The sequence below is a fragment of the Homalodisca vitripennis genome, unplaced genomic scaffold (assembly GCF_021130785.1).
Source record: "Homalodisca vitripennis isolate AUS2020 unplaced genomic scaffold, UT_GWSS_2.1 ScUCBcl_529;HRSCAF=2762, whole genome shotgun sequence".
NCBI classification, from domain to species: Eukaryota; Metazoa; Arthropoda; class Insecta; order Hemiptera; family Cicadellidae; genus Homalodisca; species Homalodisca vitripennis.
In genome coordinates, this window is record NW_025776651.1 from 1,097 (window position 1) to 23,121 (window position 22,025).

The window sequence follows — 22,025 nt, forward strand, 5'->3', positions numbered from 1 at the left end:
TAGAAATGTCTTTAGCCAGAATGTTTGTTTGAAGAAAATAATATATAAATATTACGTAGGCCTATAAATCAACGTAATTTATAATGCTAATTTAGCAGTGCTTTAGCAATAGAACTTGTTTATTTGTACAAACAGAACTGTACTATAAAAAATTACACTTACTGTAGAGCTTACTAGTGTAATACTTGTAACTAAATCAGGAGCAACTAAAAATAAATTAAAAGTTGTCACATCGACCAACAGGTTACCAGATGTTTATTATATTGTAGGCCTAAAAGTCGTCTGTAATTGACAGCTAAAAGCGGGTAAGTCTACTATTTATTTAGCCCACAATTACTAGAATATGACTTTTCCAATCAACAAATTACACACAAAACACTGAACAACTAGGTTGGGAAATTAAAGATCTAAACAGAAGAATATATTCATATATATGATTTAATTATAGTAGCAAAGATTTTGTACACACACACACACACACACACACACACACACACACATATATATATATATATATATATATACAAATCATAAGTACAAAATAAGAAAATATCTTTTTCTTTAAAATAAAAATTTACTAATAGTTAATTCAAATAATAATAAGTCTACAAAAATATTTCATGTACAAAATGTAAAAAAACAAATGCATTTACCATTAAGAATATATAAATCGACTAAATTGGTAATAGATCTATAATATTTACAAACATGTTCTATAAACAATATTTACACTTCATTCACGTTCAGGCTACACTACTTTCTTTGGGCTGATGTACGCATCTAATTCAGCATCTAACTCTGCAGCAGTTGGGACTTTGTTTTTTAGCTGCTCGTCCGTCACCTCTTCCCTCGCCTCGACTATTTCTTCTGAAACCTACAACAGGAAATATCAAACATGAGAGAACTGCTGTGGATGTAATTGGAATTAACTTCAATGAAAGTTTTTTATAATTGTACTATTTATTTAACTTATAAAAGATTTTTAATTAAATTAAATCACAGGAAGTGTTCGTAAAAGGTCCCCTAACTTTATTTATACAATCTCATGAACTTCCATTGCGTTCTGCTAAAAATAGACGTGACATACATTAAAGAAGATTAAAAGAAGACTCGTATTACTCCAGGCTAAATTTGGGCATTTTAAGAAAAGTCTCTTTCATCTTTATAAAGTTTGAGTGAAAACATGTATATTTCTTAAACAGATCAACAATTTAAGAGAGTCGTCTGGGGACCTTTAAACAGGTAAAATATTCAGGGAGGAAGTAATATCACTACTATTTTGAAACATAGTGGCAAACATGTAACGTTAACACTAGTCAGTAAAAAAATAATTTTTTTTTACAAGTATGCCTGTTTCAGAAGTTGAGTGGTAGACTATTAATGAGGCTTCCAATTTTGTTTTCTTAAAACAAACTACATCTAATTTCTATGATTTTTTTTAATATATTCCTTAAATGTTCCTTATCATGACAGTAGAAAACCAATTAGTGTACTTTTAAAAAACTTCAAAAATTCTTTCTCAATTTATTTCTAAAACATTTTATTTCTTAAACTGCATAACATATAGTTTTACATACAACTAATAGGCCTACTAAAGTTTATTTGGTTACCAAATAAGGCGTTCTCAACAGTGCAAATTACACGGAAACCTGTCTCATCGTATTGGTTATGGAAAAGCAGAAATTTAAAAGTAAAACCATTTTAATACCAACGTTACTCACCTCTTCCAGTAACTCCGTGGCCAAAACCTCCAGCACTAGGCCTGCGGGGTGAAGCCTTCGCTGACTCGGTCGGCTTGATGCATCGCAACCACAAACATCAGAGGTAGTCAATTCAATATGCATTGGGCGACCTGTAAAATATAGAGCATAAATACATTCCTAGTAGGATAAAACATTGGATGATTATGACTACTGCAACTTTAAGGCAGAGGAAGTATATAGGATAAATACACACTCCGTTGGCACAAAATAACTTTGTTATTGAAAATACATTTAGAAAGTAATTGACTAAATTTGCTGCTAGATTAGTTATTTGCCTCATATAATTTTTTAAATTCTGTAAAAATAAATATTATTTAGTTAATGTGTTACTAGTGCACATTTTTAAAATATAAAAGGAGAAGGAGGATAAATCTAAAATCCTCCATACATAGGGTATTTCTTTTAACATAACGATGGCAAGTAATTCACTTCTTTTCCTTTCATTAGCAATTTATTTGTAACAAGAAACTAACTTTACTGTTATACATACTGAACTCACCATCTAAAGGAACCCTGTTGTACAGTTTCATAGCCCTGACAGCATCTGCTTTTCGCTTAAATACGACGTAAGCCGAGCCCATGGAGCGACCAGACTTTTCATAGTTCACCGTTGCACTGTGTATAGGACCAACTTTTGAGAAGATCACCTGAAAAAAAAAAACAAAAAAAAATGATTACACTATTATAAAGGATATCCAACAAATATTTACAGAAAATATATATATAAAACGTCCTTACGAACTCACCATAATATTAATTATAATAACTGTAGTTTCGGTTCAGAATGTACTGAATATAATATTTTAAAGGTATTATACTTTATGCAATACACGTTGAAAACAAGGTCCTACTACGCTTTGTTTATTTTCCAAACAGATTGAGATATTTAATGTACAAGCTTCATCATATCTTATAAAATACTCTTTTGGACGTTCTTGAGGATAAAAATAATTCCCCCTCTTTTTCAAAGGGGCCAGAGGGGAATCGATATAAATTTTTCAATTTGCAACCCCTATTTTAAACTCTTTCAAGAAACGTATTGACACTGAAATGTCTCATGTACCAAAATATACTAAAGAGTACTTTACCTAGCCCTTAAATAATGAAATTCGACGTAAAATTATACTCGTACCTTAATTTAATAAAGTTTTTAGTTAGGTGTGAGCATTCTACTTACTTTCTTTTACCTGTATGTCTGAACTTAATAACTCCATAGTCCAGGTTTGTGACGACAAGTTTTGTAGGACCACCTGTCATGCTTACACCTCCTGACCTCGTGTTGTTGAGAGCCGGGCCATCATAAAGATCATGCTGGCAGCGAGTGTTGATATCGCCAGGAGGCTGAAATAATTACACTGTTATAGACGTGAATTAGTCAATGGGCAAAGTTCGTCGTGTAGAAAGTTTCTATAAGCACTTAAATATAAAATAGGCTAAAGTTTAATTGTTCTGTGGAGATAACCGCAACTAGTTTCTTACAACTGGATAAAAACCTGTACATATACCTGTCGTTTTACATTATTATGTACATTCTACTTGACAAACTAAAAGTTAATCATGGCCTCTTTAATTGTATGTACTGTGGATCTCTGTACTTTCCGCGACTATTATAAAATTATTTCTATACAAATTACTTTTAAGTTTTACTTGAACTTTTGAACTTTAAATATTCAATAACAACCGTTCGCCGTGGAGCAGTTCGTAATTATTTTATTTGGTTTTCTAAAGGTAACTGTTAGCACTAATATTTACGAAGAATAGCTTTAACAAGAAAATATGTAAGTAGACCTAATGGTTACAAAATTAATAATCTTTATATTTAAAATTTGGTGTACTGATTTAAGTCTACTCGTTCAGCTAAATTACAAAGTTTTAAAACTTATGCGTTTAAGATTATTTTATTTATATACATATATATATATACATATAAATTATATATTTATATAAATATAAGGATATATATATATACAACTTTATTTTAATTTCAATAAACATTGAAACACAAAAAAATACTTGTAATTTGGATCTCTCACTTGCCGGGTGAATGTGCTACCATTAAGCACTTACATTCACCCGGCAAGTGAGAGATCCAGGTTCCGAGTCCCGGCGGAGAAAGTACTTTTTGCGATTCAATATTTATTGAAATTAAATTAGGCTATTGCCACTCTATACCAATTTAATGAAAGGATATATGTATATAATGGTGTATATATAAATGTGTGTGTGTTTGTTCGTTTATTCTATGCCTACAATAAAAATACTAGACATTACAAAATGTAGGGTTGTCTAGAAATTCATAATGCCATAATAAGTGATAGTATAAAAATTTTACTTACTCGAGAATAGGGAACACTCTTCGATGAATCAAATTTGATTCTCCTCCTTCTCATGGGTGCACCACCATCTCTGGCACTGCTCTGCGTTGATCCACCCTGACGAAAACCTCCTCGTTCACGACTTGTTCTTGTAGAGTTCCTTAATTCCTTGCTCTGATTAATTATATCGTCTAAACTCATTTCTAACTTATCCGTCATGATGAACTAACTTCCGCTCTGTTACACACAGTCACGAATAAAACTCCTTGCAAAGTATTAGTTATGCTCAAAACAAGCTTTAATGTGAGAATATTAAATCGCACTCGGATATAATTATAGTCAAAACACTCGCTAATATAATCGAAAATTTAATTTTATATTTGTTCAAAAACAAACCATAAGCTCCCGATGTTACTTAGTCGACTTTCAAGCAACGAATGAACTGAATAAAGGAAACGCCGCTGAATGGAGGGGGGTGCCCAGAAGAGAAGGTGGCGCGCGCATCGCTGACGTGACGTCACGATAAGAGCAAACCAGTTTTCCCCCTCCAGCATGCACACGGGCATCTGTGGAGGCGGGGAAAATTGACACTGTATGGAAAACTCTTGTACAAATTGTACACGATGATAGCAAATAATAGACTACCAGGTTATAAATATTTAATGTATGTTAAATTAAATAATTCATTTATATTTTAAAGTCAACAAATTTTATTTAAAACATATCATTACATATCTGTGAATTAGTAATTAATTTATATCAAGGTGACAGGCTACTTTTTTTGCTTGTAAAAAAATTTAAATTGGTGGGACTGCACCATATAAAATATGATATCCAATATCACACAAATATAAAATCAACGTATCTTAAATTCGTAATAGGTTTATATTATTTGACTGTATTAAAAATAAAACTAAATACAAATTTACGACTAAACAAGGTTTAATTAGGATCTTTGGTTACAGTTGATTTAGTAGTTTATAATGTTGTGTTTCTGAAGTTAATTTTTTATTAAACACTGTGGAAATCTTTCTATGTACTGTGAAAAAGAACTGTCATCGGAATATAAAACTAACTGGCTAAATACAAGTTGTTTATAACTAAACAATCTAATGAGGTTACATTTCAGTAATACCGATGTTATTAAGATAACATTTAAAATGTTGCCTAATGTTTACTACAGTTATTGTTAGATTTCATTTCAATATTTTACTTCAATTAAATTTAACTTCTTACAATTTAAACCTATTGTAATTAATCGTTATGTTATTTAACTTATTCACATTGTAAAAATGCATATCGGATATATGCGACGAATCGTAAAAAAATAAATATGGCGTTATATTGTAAAAGAACTGTTAGTTACGGCTATCGCCAAATCAACTGAACGGTTTCCACGACTGGAACGGCTGGGAATTGGAAACGTCTGTTAGTTAGGCTACACGTTTAAAATATAACAAATGTTAAAATATTAAAATTAAACTCAGCTTCTCTAAAAAAGTAGTGCTAGTGCTTAGTTATATCTATTACCCAATAATATATTTAATATAGTAAATATTTCTACTTTTAGTAAAATTTACAATAACGAATAATATTTTTTATTTAGCTTTATTGAAATTTGTCTTTCTCATTCTCAATAAAGTTTCATTTTATGATGTATATATACAAATAGTTTTTTCTTTATCTTATTCATTAATTACTTTTGGGTGAAATTGTAACGTTATGTAACTAATAGGTAAAATGTGGTAATGTGCTCTAACAGTGTGTACAACGCGTGTATACTACTAGACACAAATACAATAAACTGAATATAATAATAATATATAATAAAACTAGACTTGCATTTACAAATAAAGCCTGACTTTCGCAACCTTTACGCGTTGAAATTAACACTTTTAGATATTAATATGCATGTCTTAAAGGCAACAATATGAGTATAACTTGTATAAAATCTTTTAATTATGCCAATGTATTTTATTATTTACGGTAGTGGCTCATGGAGTTATAATTATAAAGAAGTAAAACAAAAGATATCGCATATTACTAAAACTTGGAAACTTTTAATCACAATTTACAATTAGTGTTACCCTAAGCAGTTGTCTTTTTCAGAATTGGTGACTAATCTTGTTTAATTCCAAGAACTGTTTGTGGGACCAGGAGCTTTGTAATCAGGGCTGTCCCAGTGTCATTGCCATCTTCAGCGGCACGCCATTGTCCATTTCAAAGGTCGTCCTGTTGTCTAAAGTCATCATCGAGTCCCATAGTGAGAGGCCATCCACCGGAAAACGCCTGTCAACCTTTTGTCACTGAATTATGTTTGTCTGCTACCGACACTGGCAACTCTGTCGCCATCTGACATAGCAGAATATAATTACTTAGTTAGCACCGGCTTATGTTATAGTTAATATTTACAAACGAATATGCTTATGGTAACTAGCTACACGACACATACTTTAAATTACATTTATTAAAAAAAAAACTAAAAAAGTAAATATCCAAATATTTAATTTATCACGATTTAAATCAATTACATGGATAGTATTAATTTATAGTCTTCTACTTGTGTTTTTACTTTAAATTGTTAATGAAAATTATTCAGGTTCTAGAAATACAAATTTGTAAAGAACTTAATTTTTTATAATAAACTTTTAAATTAGTATTTATTAGATTAAAACTTCTAACTAATTAATTAGCTCTGATTTTTTTATCCTAGAGCCGGCTAGACAAATATAGATAATCATAATCATGTTTTAACAATACATAACATAATAAGGTTTTATAAAAAACAGAGAGTTTGGCATGTAAATCCTACAAAACTTGGATAAGAGGTAATTATCCAATCACCAAGCTGGAATTCGGAAGCTCCTACCTGAGTGGGGTTTTATAATTTGTGCTTTTATTTATTATAAAAAAGTAAAATTAAGCTCGTTTCAATATTTAAATGTTTTATTCGTACATAACTTAAAAAATGATCTATATTTCAAACTTAAAAAGTGGCCTAAATTAAGTTTTTATTTTTTATCTTTAATTTTGATGTTTCCTCTATAATCGATTGAGTTCTTTGGACCGAGCCGAACCTATTTTCAAAACTACGGCCGTTCTATGAAGAGTAATCACACGAACTGACAGCTTGAATTTTATAAGTTGTATTATATATAGTGTTTTTATTCATACTGAAATAATAGGTAACAGAAATAAGTATAAAAATTATAGAAATAAAGATATTCCAGAAAAAGTGTTATCATTTTGATAAATAAAATAATATTACGTTACGCTAGTGAAACTGTTTTGATATGTCGGCGTGAACTAACAGAGCATATTAGTTATAGTGTGATTAAAATATCTTACATTGTTAGCGTTTAAGATATATTTTAATCCTGAAGAATGGACGGATCTCACACGTGTTATTGTTGAACTATTAGGAGAAGCTCCATGTATGTGGTCAGTGGAGGATTTAATATAGGTAGTTTCAGCTTCATAGATTATTTAATAATTTATTTTAGGATCTTATTGCAGAGTTGTAGTAGAAATCTTGATCGTGTACTACTATAATCAGAATTGCTCAGAGCTGTTACGAACTCTGGCGGGCCGCACCGCTCGGGTTGTGAAGGCCGGGACTGGCCTTTACGGTGCGCCTGAATTAGCACCCCCTGGACATAGCACCCCCTCGCTACTGACGTCATTTTGACGTCACGAAAGGGGGTGCTAAATCAGCACAGTGGCCGTGTCCAGGCCCTGAATAAGCACCCCCTTCGAATACGGGGGTCCTAATTCAGCGCCTTGACCGTGTTCATGTGCTGATTTAGCACCCCCTTCGAATAGGGGGGTCCTAATTCAGCGCCTTGACCATGTTCATATGCTGATTTAGCACCCCCTTGGATCTGGGGGCTGCTAAATCGGCGCCTATAACTTACTGATGAGATGAATAAGCACTCCAACGGAATATAACAATAAACGTTTAACCATATTGCGATTTATTAATGACTATATTTACTGCTTTGCTACGGTTTACTTAATGTTTCAAAAACAAACCGTTCAATACCAATTGTAAAAATACTATGCATCAAATATACTTAAGTAAAAAACTAGGCTCTAGGCATTCAAATAGAACTTTATTTTAAAGTAAAATTAATTTGAAACAATGGTACGAACAACGCAGAGTAACTCTTATTGCTTAAATCCGGCATGTGTAATAAATATACATGGTCAGAGATTATATCATCCTATTAACCACTTTAAAAACAACTATTTATTTGTTTTAATTTTTCGAATACCAATCAAACGTGGGAAAATTTTGAACCGTAAAACTGTAATTTTGCAACGGCTAAGGACCAATTATTTTTATGGACGCATCACAAACTGAATTATACTATTTAAACTGAATAGTGCACCACGATGTGTAGACAAGTTCTCAATTATCTGGGGGATACCAGTGTTATTTTAAATACTTGTGGTGGATAAGTTATTCAAGGTTACAATATTTTGTGCATTCACGTCATTCCCAAGCTTTCTGCATTCTGAGATTAAAATTAGCTTTATTATTTCATAACTATATCGTATTCTTTATATTGTTTGAATATTTTAAAAAGTGGCTTCAATCAGAACATATTAAATAGAATGTACATTGGGAACATAGTCTGTGAATGTGCGTGTGAGATCGATTGTGTCGGACTATAATTCAAACACGACAAAAAATCTCAGTATTATTTTATATCTATAAGAATAAATATCATTCATATATCCATATCAGTTAGTTGAACTATAATTAAAAAAACAATAAATGCAATAAATTTACTGTACTATCATATTTTCAAAAGCGTTATTGCTTAGGTCAAAACACACATTTATATACTGAGTATTATGGATCTACATTGCTTAATTTCCCCTTTGTCGGTTAGTGTGCGTTTGTTTGTTGTTGTTAAAAATGGAATATCTTAAAACCTAATAAATTGAATCCCAAAAAGTCTTGGTCTAAATTTTATAGCCAATGTGAATTCTCTCATTCATTCTCGTAATATGACACTAATAATATTATCATCGATACCGTTATAAAAAGTAATATAATCGAGGGTATAATCCTTTACCAGAGGGATATATCTGCTAGAGGTAAGATGGACAGAAGTCGACTAAACATTTTTTTTTAATATTAACTAGTAAGGAAGAAACCTTTGCGGATTAATATACTTCATCCTTAGCCTCATCCATAAGTGTTTTATCACAGTGTTAAGTTTATAAACTAATAATGCGCTCCCTTGCTAAATATTGCAGGTCTTAAAGGTTCTGTCCTATTAATAGCTACCAACGGAGAAATAGCAACCTGCATCGCCTCAATATGACTCCTCGAGCTTGCACTTAAGATGTCGGCTCTGATCCCTGAAAACTCGGAGCTTCGCAGTTTCTCTTTAGATTAATTATTGTCGTAAAAATCGAAGGCTGGCATCTAAGCTACTATGGAACTGTGGCTGTTTGAAAACACCTTTGCCGGACTTGAGGGTTAGGTATGTAAAGTATTTATTAAACGTAATGGTGGCTAGTATATATCATTTATCATTCTTAATGAGCTGTATTAAAGCTATTACTTATTTGAGATATAGTATTATAAAATGTTACACCCTTAACTAAGTAAAATAATTTTATATTTTTATCATATAATTGCTATATTTTGATATATATATATATATATACATTCATTAAATTTGTATAAGTGGCAATAGCCTAATTTAATTTAAATAAATATTGAATCGCAAAAAGTACTTGCTCCGCCGGGACTCGAACCCGGATCTCTCACTTACCGGGTGAATGTGCTACCATTACACCACAGAGCCCTCACTTTTTCTTTGGTATATAAAACTGAGGGCTCTGTGGTGTAATGGTAGCACATTCACCCGGCAAGTGAGAGATCCGAGTTCGAGTCCCGGCGGAGCAAGTACTTTTTGCGATTCAAACATATACATATATAATAAAAATATTGGTTATTGTAGTTCAGAATTTGATATACCCATATTTTGGTTCATTTATTATTTAATTTATTAGCTATACATCTTCGGTAATGTGTAAAATAACTAAACTGTATTTGTTCAACTTTATTTATAGTAAATAAAATTGAAAATGCAAGAAAAATTTGGAATATTGTTGAAATGGAATTAGTTAAAAAAACACTAAAGGCTTTGTCTGATAAAAATACTATGTATGTTTCTGTAAAGCAACAACTCAAATTAGTATTTTGTAATGTATACTAAACACAGAACATGCATGGATCGTTGTACTTAGAGATATGGCTGTCCAAGGAAACCACTGGAAATGGCAGAGACTGGATGACTACTATAATATTACTATATTAAGAGAGTCAAGCACATCAGAGAATACCGAGACGAATGGAGATCGCGCGCTAGCTCTATCACAGAGGATCTATAACAGAATTTATTAATCCTGGCGGTCCTTATAAGGATAATGGAAAACTATGATCAAAATTATTGCATTGTCATCGGTCCTTGATACGTATGCAAAGTTTCAAATTAATCAGACTTCTGGAAATTGGTGAAAATTATGCTCAAAGATTCCGTTACATATATACAACCGAAGCTAATAAAAGCGTGTTAAAAAAGGCTTATAAGAGAATCCAAGAAGAAGAAAGAACTACACTACTCTGTGTAAATGTATTTTAAACTTACAATATACTGTTGATGTAACAAAAATATAAATGATCATTAAATACTGAAAATAAATTTTTGTCAGTTAAGAAGAAAATGTTATAATTAAAAACATTTTATTAACCCTGGAACTGGCAAACGCCCGACATCGGGCGTTTTAGTCGCATCCTAGATTGGCAGCGCCCGATATCGGGCGTTTTAATACGTCTTTTATTTCTCAATATTACGTACTTAAAACACGATCAAAGAGTATCGGTATTGATTCCAATCGAAAGAGGAAGGTTTAATTTATGTAAATAATACACTAATAAATAATTTTATCGTATCGTTACACGTCCATACGTTTTATAATCTCTGAACTGTTTGTTTACATTCTCCCGCGTACCGCGGTAGTTGCGCGCGCAGCGATGAGTCAACTGGTTCATTCGGCTATTGTTATTTCGTCAGCTGCATGGTGTTCTGTCCTGATTTTATTGTTTGTTTGAGTTTGTTGTAATTATGGTTGTGTATATAACACAATAATAGTAAGTTTTTTTCTTGTGTGTGTTTATGTAATGGATCGTAATCTCCGCGATCGTTCAAGGGACATTCGAGAACTAGTTGAACATGAAATAAGCAACGATGAGGATTCCGATTTAGACATTCAATCAGAACACAATTAAAAAAATATATAATAAAATATTTAAAAAAATAGAAAATTAATATAAACTGACAGTTACAAGATTGTACAAATCCAGGTGAGCTTTGAAGTTCTTACTTTTGTTGGTAAGTAGCACTTTCAAATGTCAGTGTATGATTTTTGTATCGTTTACCACATGTAAAAATAAATACCTTATAAACTATGTGTTTTTTTATTTTTACTCAGAATTAAATGCTCTTCCTTTTCTATATTTTGGATTTTGCATATCACTAACAACAATGTTACAGATCAAAAACTTTGAACTAAATTTTTCTTTTTTCTACAAAAATTTTTTTTTTTTCATGATGAGTTAGAGTAAGGGTATTTTTTTTGTTTTAATTATATTATGTAAAAAATGTTCCTTAAACAATGCTGAATAAATAAATATATAATATGACATAGGTACTTTATAGTAAACATGTAATAATAAAATAAATATGAGGCAATGTATGAAGTACTAAAACACTGCCACTGAGAGAAATATGACCGCCAGTTCTACGGTTAACTAAGGTAATTAAAACAAAAGAATCCCTAAAAATTCATTAGGTTGATTATTAATTTCTTTATTTTTTATCAAATACAATATAATCCGCAATAAAAATTCAGTACCGGAAGATTTTCATCTATTTTAACAAAGTAAGCTGTAACAATGAAGTTCTACTGTTCATAGGAATTGTTTTGAGTTTTCTACCTTTCAGTATTCCAGGTGATATTCCTGGTAGGATGTAATGGGAGTTCAAGTCATTAGCCACGGTCGTTAAAGCAGTTTTCTGTTCCGGGTGGGTAAGGAAGCAAATTAGTTGGGCTCAGAATGTTCTTACTCGCAAAGGAAGAGAACATTCCGCAACTTTGAACAAGTTTGTACCTTTCTTAAAGGTGCAATGAACATGTACAATATCACGAAATAAAACTTAAAGAGATTACACTAATCGTGCATTGCTTATAGTGCCGATTGCCTGATGATCTTCCTGAGAGTTTAACACAAACTACAATAATATTAACATAGAATTCTATAAATGTCAGATATAAAATTTCTGTTTTATTACATGTATATTCTGCAATAATGAATTTTAGAAGCATTTAAAGTTAAAACATAAAATAATATTATAACTGTTATAATACTTAAGATATTACCCACTTCAAGATGTAGTTAATTACTTTTTGAATAAAAACTAAACTAGACTTACTACTGAGAAATGTGCCTAAAACATTTATTCATTTGTCAGTATTCATTTATTATGAAATTATCATTTGCATAGGTAGGTTTATGTCTGGATGTGTCTCGACCCCTAGTATCGCATTACTACATTGATTAAAACAATATCATACCTATTCGTAGGTGTTTGGTTGGACGTGTTTTGACTCCTGATATCGTGCAGCTACATTGCTTATAAAATGATAACAACATATATAGGTTGAAGTGTAGATATGTCTCGCTTCAAAAATCCCATCGCTACAGTGAATCTGAATTTTTCTAAAAATAAATAATGGCAAATTCATAGTTAATTTATTATCTTGTGGATAACTTTATTAATAAATATCCAATTAAATTAAAATAAAATATAAGTAACACAATACACGAGTTGTACACAGAAACAATTGTTACGAATCAAACCAATAACACGAATTTCTGCCCATGTCATCATCACGGCCGGCCGTATTAGTACAGGGCGTGGCGATGACTAAACGGACAGAATAAAGGACTCCAACAATTTGAGCTGTATTCCCTGTTTGTATGTCCTGTATTTGCCGTTACAACTGTCACATATAATATATATGTACATTGTGAATTAAATTAAATTTTTGTGAAATTAAAATATAGTATCACAGAACCAGACAGAACGTAACGAAACAGTTTTTTTTTTATTTTTAATTCAAACCCTTTTCAATTTGACCTTAAAAACAAGAAAAAACCTACAAAACAAGTTTCAAGTCTCTGGAGTCTTTCTATCAAGATTTATTGGATGGACGGGAGGCGGTCTGATAGACGGACGGCCTGACTTTCCTTTGACCTTTGAACCTCTTTTAACTCTAAAATTAGAGGAATTTATTCTTTGATAAATATAAATGAAGTATAAATACCTATTTTTGTGCTATAATGCTAAACAATACGTTACGGGTAAACATTATAGTTCGTGTACTGTGTGGATAAAAAAGTTACTGTAAGATCTCACAATTTAGTTTACAAAATTATTATTGCAAAGACTCTATACATACATATTTGTTTGTATTTGCAAACAAAGCGAAATACTACATTTGAAGTTTAAATTTACTAAATTTATATTTGCTTATAAATGTTCCTCATCCGCAAGAAATATGAAGCATGTATTTCCTCAATATCGCGAACATAACGTATATTCTTAAACATAAATATATTGTCTACTGTGTGTGTTCAAAATATTTCCAGTAAACAATAGTTCACAAAGTCAAAGTTCTGGTTAACAATGGACCCCGAAGTTAGAGCATACTAAGCTGGACCGATTAAGTGAAACCTATAAAGAGAATTTACCGGAGCAAAATAATGTAAGTGCAGTTTATTGTGTGAGGAAATATCAATATTTCAGTTTTTGTACTATAACAGTACCACTGCGTGAATTGTAGATTATACTAGTACAAATGAAACACGAGTTTACATTTGTATTGGTTTGTTTGATGGCTATATTGTTTTATTGATCTTTAAAAATCAAATATCTTAATTTTATTCATATTTTTACAGCTTGATTCAAAAATGGATAAAATAATAACACATACTATAAATTATTATTTAATGTTGTCTTATTATTAATAATATGGCTGGACCCTTCTGTAAATAGTGAGTCATCTTTCTGTTCTGTTTTGTTCTATGTACCTCCCCCATGGTAAGGACCAATGATGGAAGAGCTGTATAGATTTAAATAATGTCCCTTCTATAATACTAGGTTCCTCTTGGTAAAAGAAGAATTCTGTCGGTGTTAGTGTCAACAGGTAAATATGCTGTCCATCCCTTTATGCTTTATCTTTTTCGGTAAGTTTCTTTGAGTTATCCAATATCAGTCTTATTGGTTTATTACACAATAGATTACCAAATGTGTTTTACCTTACCATCCTTCTAGTGGGTTAAATCAAGCATAGTTAATTTTTGAAGCTTTCAGACGAAGGGTCAAACCTAATAGCTACCAATACCTCCATAGTCTTTTAATAAATAATTTTAATTCCCAAATTAAGAATAATTCTAAATTTATTTAACAAAATAGCTGATTTGTCACCCTAATATACTGACTTTTACGCAACTACTTAGTGTAACATTTCACATAGAAATGCCGGATAAAGTGGTCAAATATACTTTGAAACTGGGGTTAAGTCGACTGTTTCCTAATTATCTAAGTGGTCAGGTTTGAAAGGAAAGGATAGGATATTACTTATTAAAATTTAATTCACAAAACCCTGTACCGCTAAAAACAAACCAATACCTTATTGTTGATCTAAAAAGCCAGTCTAAAACGTTGGGTGTTTCCCAAGTTTTGTCTCTGGGTCCAATTTTATTTTATTTTTTACAAAGCCCACAGTAAAAATAATTAAAATTTTCACGGTATCTACTTTCATAGTATGAAGACGATACTCTAATACTTTTGACGTATCCTCTTTATTCATCAATAAAGCTGTCCAATGTATTAAGGACAACTTGCCTGATATAAATAGCTGTTTGAATGGGGACTTGCTAAGAATAAAAGTGGATTAATGTTCTATTGTCTATTAACGAGGTAATGGATACTGATTCAGGTATTTCAGGTATATATGATGCTATAAATGAAAACTGTTTAGGGATAGAAAATGTGTAACTGTCTTATGAGTGACAATCGGCACTGAGCTAAAAGTAGTTCAAAATATTTTTTAACTTTTAATACAAACAATTTTTTTTTATTGGGTTTAGAATTTTAGTTTTGTCATTGTTAGCATGAGTTGGTAATTTTAGCAGTAAATCTTTTATTACCAACTACTTAAGAATATAAACCTTTATATGGGTTTTTTGGCCACGTTTTAATTAAATTTAATTAGTATTCCATATTTTAATTTATTTCAGATTTGCGGAAACATTATATCGCTTTTAAAACTTTATAAATGTTAAATAAATCAGCAGCCGTAGTATCGGTCATAAAATCATGATTATTTATACTGATGCAATGAATTTTGAGTAGAATCTACATCACGTAAAGTTTACAAATTACGTTAACCACCTCGTCGCTGTGTATTCAATTTTAACTTTTTCTCTTCATTGGTATTTGCGTTTGGAAACAGTTTATTCAAGCACTAAACAAATTAAAAATATCCTCACTTATCCAAAACTATAATGGAAGGCATACACCTGATACAGTGCAAGTTGTATTCTACAAGAACTAAGTTTAGAAATTTCTGAGGTAGTAGTCCTTCGCCAATATCAAAAGCCTAAAGAATTCTCCCATCAAAGAAATTGTAACGGGAAACTCACATGATTACTGATCTTAATTTAGTCAAGTTTAGACCTTTAATATGTGCCTATTCCTCTGCTTACTAGTTAAGCTCAGGTGTTTTATCTCTGGCAGTCTTTGGCTAAGATGTTTAAATCGTCAAACTGCTCCGGTTAGGTTATATTTTAGTCAGTGTTATTTTATTGCGTGTTGTTTATATAGCTATAAACCGTCGGTAAATTATTTATAGATTCTTTATTTTCAAGTTAGGGAGCCCCGATATTTTTACCGGGTTGGATACTGTTACCGGCTTCCTACTTAATTTAGTCACTGCAAATGAATCATGAATATTTCTGTGAAGCTTTCGAAGGCTGCCTTTGGTCTTTGGGGCCTACCTGGACTTCCTTGTGTCGATGTCTAGGCCACCATCTGTGGCCACCTAGGGATTTTCTTGCGCTACCATGGAAACCAGTGCGCTAAGTTGGAAACAGAGACAAAGTTGTAGCCTACAACTTTTGTAAATCTTTTTTATTACCCTTTTTGGAAAAACATCCTCACGGAATGAAAGGGGTTTACTGCTTTAGCTGCAATATGCCTTGGTTTTATTTCAAACAAAACTTTCTTCTTCACCACACATCAGAAAAGCATACAAATAATGAGAAGGAAATTTAATGTGTACTTGTTAACTAAGGACCTATCTCTCCCTCTCTCTTTTGGTCCAGCCGCACCTCCGCCGTCATTCGTAAAGTGAGTAGCTCTCAAAATAACAGCTAAACCATTACTAAAAGATAACACTGATTATCTGCCTTACACCACAGCGATGCAGGTAAACCTATATTCCTACGCTTGCCATTTAACGTTTTAATCAAGGTTTTAAAAAAAAGACGTTCATTTTATATCCATATCTAGGCTTAACTCTGTCAAAGGCTAGCAGTAGTAAAGTATCTCACGTGGTATAATTTGTTTTTAGTATTTCATATTGAACTTGTTGACTTATTACTTATCTGACTAATGCAATCTAAGGTAACACTCTAAGGGAACATAAATCAAAATATCATGTGAATTGGTTGAATGTTTCTGATATTTACTTGTTTCTGATTGAAGCATTATACCACAGTGTAAAATCTGTAAAAGTAGGAGATAAACTATGAGATGATAGATGGACTAGTAAGGAAATCGCAGCTGTAGGGATTATTTCTCACATATAGTCTAGTCAACAAACTAGACGGTAGGTTATAATTATATGTAATGTAAAAATTATTTTTTCCTTTTTATTAATAAATACCAATACAGTATTTATAGAAGTAATTTAAACAGGAAGACTAGAGAGGTAAACAATTTTATAGTATGAGTTAGTAAAACGACACTTTTAGTGCTGCTATAAATGTCGCTTGTAATAAAAGTAAACAGTAAATCCAGTTATACTAAGGCAGACCAGCTGTGAACTGGAATATAAAATATGGGGAAGAAAATAGATTTATATCTGCACTATACCTTACAGTTAATAATTTCTTGACTCTATTGCACGTAATTCATAGGGAAAGCTTTCCAGAGAGTTGATCTGTCATGGCTTCTGATAATGAATATTGTATACAAATTAATGTGTCATTGTCATAACAGCTACTAGATTACAGTTTATACATGATGGTTCAGGTTACTTATGCAGTGGTCCTACATTAGCGTAGGTACCTTACTTCAAATCAAAACCACAATTGCGTTTTGAAATGTTTGAGTTATATTTGGATTTATATAGTTTTGAAATTTTTACAAAATTGTAGTTATCCAAGCTTTAGTTAATCATTCTTAATAATGAGGCCTACTGAGACAAACAAAATTATTTTTTATTGCAGTAATAATTTTATAATAAAGTTAATTACGGAATAGTTCATTCATGGACTATTTTCATTTTTATGTTAGAGCAAGGTGGTCTAGCGGCCTAAGACTTAGAATTTTGTTTCTCCGTTTGTGATGTAACGACTTATTTTCTTCCGAACGTATCGCGGGGAAAAGAGAAAGAGGCGCTCGGATTGCTCTAGCGCAGGGAGAAGTGTTAGTTTGGATTGTTCTAGCGGGCGAGGGGATAGAGGCGCTCGGTTTCTCTAGCGCAGGACGAAAGGTTCCGCTTGGATTGCTATAGCAGGCGAGGGGATAGAGGCGCTCGGATTTCTCTAGAGTAGGACGAAAGGTTCCGCTTGGATTGCTATAGCAGGCGAGGGGATAGAGGCGCTCGGATTTCTATAGAGTAGGACGAAAGGTTCCTCTTGGATTTCTATAGCAGGCGAGGGGATAGAGGCGCTCGGATTTCTCTAGAGTAGGACGATAGGTTCCGCTTGGATTTTTCTAGCGGGGAAAGAGAAAGAGGCGCTTAGATTGCTCTAGCGCAGGGCGAAAGATTCCGCTTGGATTGCTCTACCGGGTGAGGGGGTAGAGGCGCTCGAATTGCTCTAGCGCAGGGTTATTTTCTTACCTGATATTCTCGAAGCGTGGTCGGTCTCTGAGGAACGGAGAGCTTCCTGTGGTGGTCTCCCAGGAACGAATGAGCTGTACCTGTGGTGAACTTTTAGGAACGAATGAGACCTGTTCCTGTGATAGTCTCCCTTATATAGCAGCCGGGTTGGCGCATGCGCTGAATCCCAATATTGTCAGTCTGCTCCTTGCTGAGGGGCCGGCAACATCTATTCTTAGGGCTATATGGTCTGCTTATTCCAACCTGTTCTAAATGGCCTCTATGCTGTATCTGAAGACTGGACGGTATTTTTATTGTAGGAAGGGGGTCGTCAGGGGTCCGTAGGCATAGGGAAAATGTGCCGACTTGTATAAAGCAGCGCTGCAGGACTAATGGGATATAGGAATTAGGTTGGCGTGAGGGGTGTTTAGGAGAGAGTTAGGTTTATGGGGAAAGAAACGTTGGGAAAGGTTAAGGCGGTAGGGTAACAGAAAGTTTCATCGGTGGCGAAGGGTCGGGTCAAGTGACTGAGAGGCCGGACTGAATGTGGGAAAATAGGACAGTTCTTATTGTAATGTCGGAAAGCGAAGGACAAAGGAATTTTAAGAGGAAGTGTGTACAGGGCGACGCTGTTTACCTGAAGGCGACGCTCAAAGCGGATTAGTAGGACACGAGGAGAGGAAATGTGTACTAGTAAACGGAAACATGGATAACCGCTAGGATGCAGGCAAAGGTGAGGGCAAAAGAGGTACATGGAAGTAGGACACGACGCAGGGGTCATTAGGACGACGATGGATGTTTACGGATAGAAGGGCAGTAAAGGAGTAGTATTAGGTGAAGCGGAAATTAGGATTTATTGTCGAAAAGAAAATGAAGGATGTAGAGCTAGATGTAAGATTGTGGGAGGTGACGCTAAGATAAGATAAGTTAGGAACAACAGGACGTCGCTAATAGCGGGAGGTGGAAAATAAAAAGGTCAAGGGCAGTAAGAGAATCCAAAACCCGGCAAACAGGGTTACTATTAGAAAGGGTGAGGATTAAGGACGGGGAAGAATAATGGTCGTTACCCCCTCTTTCTTTCGGAAAAAAACTAAAGCGAAATCAAAAAAAATGTATGTTTAATACACAACTAAATCTATAATAAAACTTCCATAAGATAATCAAAAGTTAACTTTATAAATACACAAAATAACTGAAATTTAACCATGCTTTGAAAACTAAAAAGAAACACATATAGGAACTTAAAACCCCACTGGAGTTACCTAAACATAACAAAAAAAAGGAACATAAAACTACACTTTGGTTATCTAAAAATAACGAACAAAGAACTTAAGTTTGAGACACACACATTGGTACTAATGGTAATCTTAAAATAAACTTATTTGTACTACGGACTTATTTATTTTATGTAAGTCCACTTTGGGGTAGCGCTTCGCAATGATTTTTTATTCTTTTTGGAGTTCATACTAATAAAGATACCATCGTCTAAGAAGACTCACTGTCGGTTAGATTTCCCTCTCTTGCGTCGAACACTCCTTGCCATTCTCTGTCCCCTCAGATGTACCACAGGTATCTCATCTGGGCCCACTTCTTTTTAACCTGTTTATTAATGATATTTCTAGTGCAATATCATCGAAGTTTCTTCTGTTTGCTGATGATATTAAGGTTTTCAGCAGGGTTACATCTCCTCATGGCCAAGAGGAACTCCAATATTCCCTTGACAGGATAAGTAAGTGGTGCAGAGTAAATGCTATGGAGCTTAATATAGCCAAGTGTCTTGTCATCAGCTACACTCGAAGCAACACAGCTAGGCCCTTAGACTACTCTCTAAATGGATCCCCTCTTAAGATAGTAGACAGAGTCAGGGACCTCGGAGTTATTATGCCACCCTCCCTAAGCCCTTTACGAACACATAATGCATGTTACAAATAAGGCCTCTTCTATGCTTGGGTTTATTGCCCGAACCTGCAAAGACTTCAGATCCCCCCTCTACATTGGCTATCCTCTATAAGACTCTTGTGCGTCCTTTGTTGGAGTACTGTTCCGTTGTTTGGTCTCCATATCAAGCAGGCCACATTGTGCTGCTGAACAGAGTGCAGGTGCGTTGCTTAAGACTTCTTGGAGTCAAACTGGGATATAATTATCTTGCAACCCTCGTCGCTGAGGTTGAGATGCTATATGGACTGCAACCTCTCCAGGAAAGAAGAAAATATATTGATATTATATTCCTGTACAGGCTGGTTAACGGCTTCCTCGACTGCCCTCATCTAGTGTCGGATATAGACTTCTCTATACCAAGAGGTACCCGCTCTAAGACACTTTTCAGCAGAAGATTTAGGCCCACATATTATGCATCAAACCATGGAATATGCAGACTTCTAAAACTGGGTAGTGAGGCAGCGCACATCGACTTTTTTCACGATTCAAAATACACCCTGAAAAACAAACTATTAAATGTAAAAACCTAACACATGCTTAATACAGATCCACTTACAGTAACTAACAGCTACGATTGTATTAATTATTGATATTATATTGTTGAGTTTCTAAATTTTATTTATGTTATAGCATTGGTCAACTATTTATTTATCGTTGCTGTTACTGTATTGTTATTATTCCTTGTTATTTATTGTTGTTTTTGTTATTCATATTCATAGTATATCACTCTGTTATTGCTTATGTTGTTCAAGTTAGAGTTTACATAAGACTGTGTATATTGATTATGATTTGTCATCTTGATTGCTAAGTATTAGATTTGTTGAATTACTTTTGTAAAAATGGTGGTACCGTTGGAAATAAATAAATAAATAAATGACCCTCAGAGGACCTTTCTTGCAGGTGGGCTTGGAAGAGATGCGGGGGCGGGTAGCACCTCTGGATAAACGGGTGGCTCAGGTGATGGAGGATCCACGTCCATTGTCCTTTCAGCAAGGGGCTCGATACTCGTATGGAAGGTGCTGAAACGTCGGAGGTAACGATGTCCTTATGTCTTGGGGGAGTCTCAATGCCCATCATGGCTTGGGCTTCTTTGAAGCTGAAAAAGGTATAGGTTGAGTCTTTCGAGACTGGGTAAGCACCTTAATAAAAACTTCATTCACACGACAAAAATCAAAAGAAAATCTATATTTTCCGGACGGTTTCTTGATCAGGATTGCAGCTGAAGACCATGGACTAGAGTAAGTTTCTATGTCTATGAAGGTTCTATGTCTATGAAGGTTGTATGTCTATGAAGGTTCTATGTCTTTGAGCATAGCGTCTACTTATTTATTCATGATGCAGAGCCGGATTTCGTAGATAGTAGCGTTGTTTGATTGGCTAAGAAGTTTTCCGACAAATCTGATGTTCAACTAACGCTGTACGCCCAGATTATTCAGCCAGCAGAGAAGATTCTTCGTCTAAGAACTGTTTTAGTCTGTGTTCTTCATTCAGTGTAAGAGGTTCAATAGCAGAAAGTTGTGGTTTTGTTCAACAGATGATTCTCCATTTGCATAACTCGCAAAGTTCATTGTAATTAATTTTAGTTTGGAAATGTAGTCCATTCCAAGGAACACTGGAGTTGACAACTTGGTCACGTGTATCGCTTCTAAGACGGTTTTTTTATTTTGCAAAGTACAAGGAAACGTATACGTATTGCTGACCCCAACTTTCCGGTTATCCACCAAATGTATTTTCAAAGTCGTGTTCTTAGTGTGTGTATTTTTGTTATCAAGGTATTCAGCTACCTCAGATGATATATAGGTCAACATAC

The 22,025-nt window shown here is 33.5% G+C and overlaps 1 protein-coding gene and 1 non-coding gene across 2 annotated transcripts; both read right to left on the reverse strand.

Moving 5' to 3' along the window:
* Positions 1 to 757: 757 nt before the first annotated feature.
* LOC124370816 (aly/REF export factor 2-like) lies at positions 758 to 21,289 on the reverse strand (the record flags this gene model as incomplete). The annotated part of the gene is made up of 7 exons (XM_046829114.1): positions 21,094 to 21,289; positions 18,299 to 18,378; positions 4,100 to 4,252; positions 2,973 to 3,104; positions 2,263 to 2,410; positions 1,722 to 1,852; positions 758 to 874 (listed from the first exon to the last, which is right to left on the reverse strand). Coding segments are annotated over exons 1-7 (957 nt in total), but the record flags the coding sequence as incomplete, so codon positions are not given.
* On the reverse strand, positions 9,833 to 9,903 carry Trnat-ggu. Its single transcript has one exon. It is a non-coding gene; the product is annotated as a tRNA-Thr (tRNA).
* Positions 21,290 to 22,025: the final 736 nt, after the last annotated feature.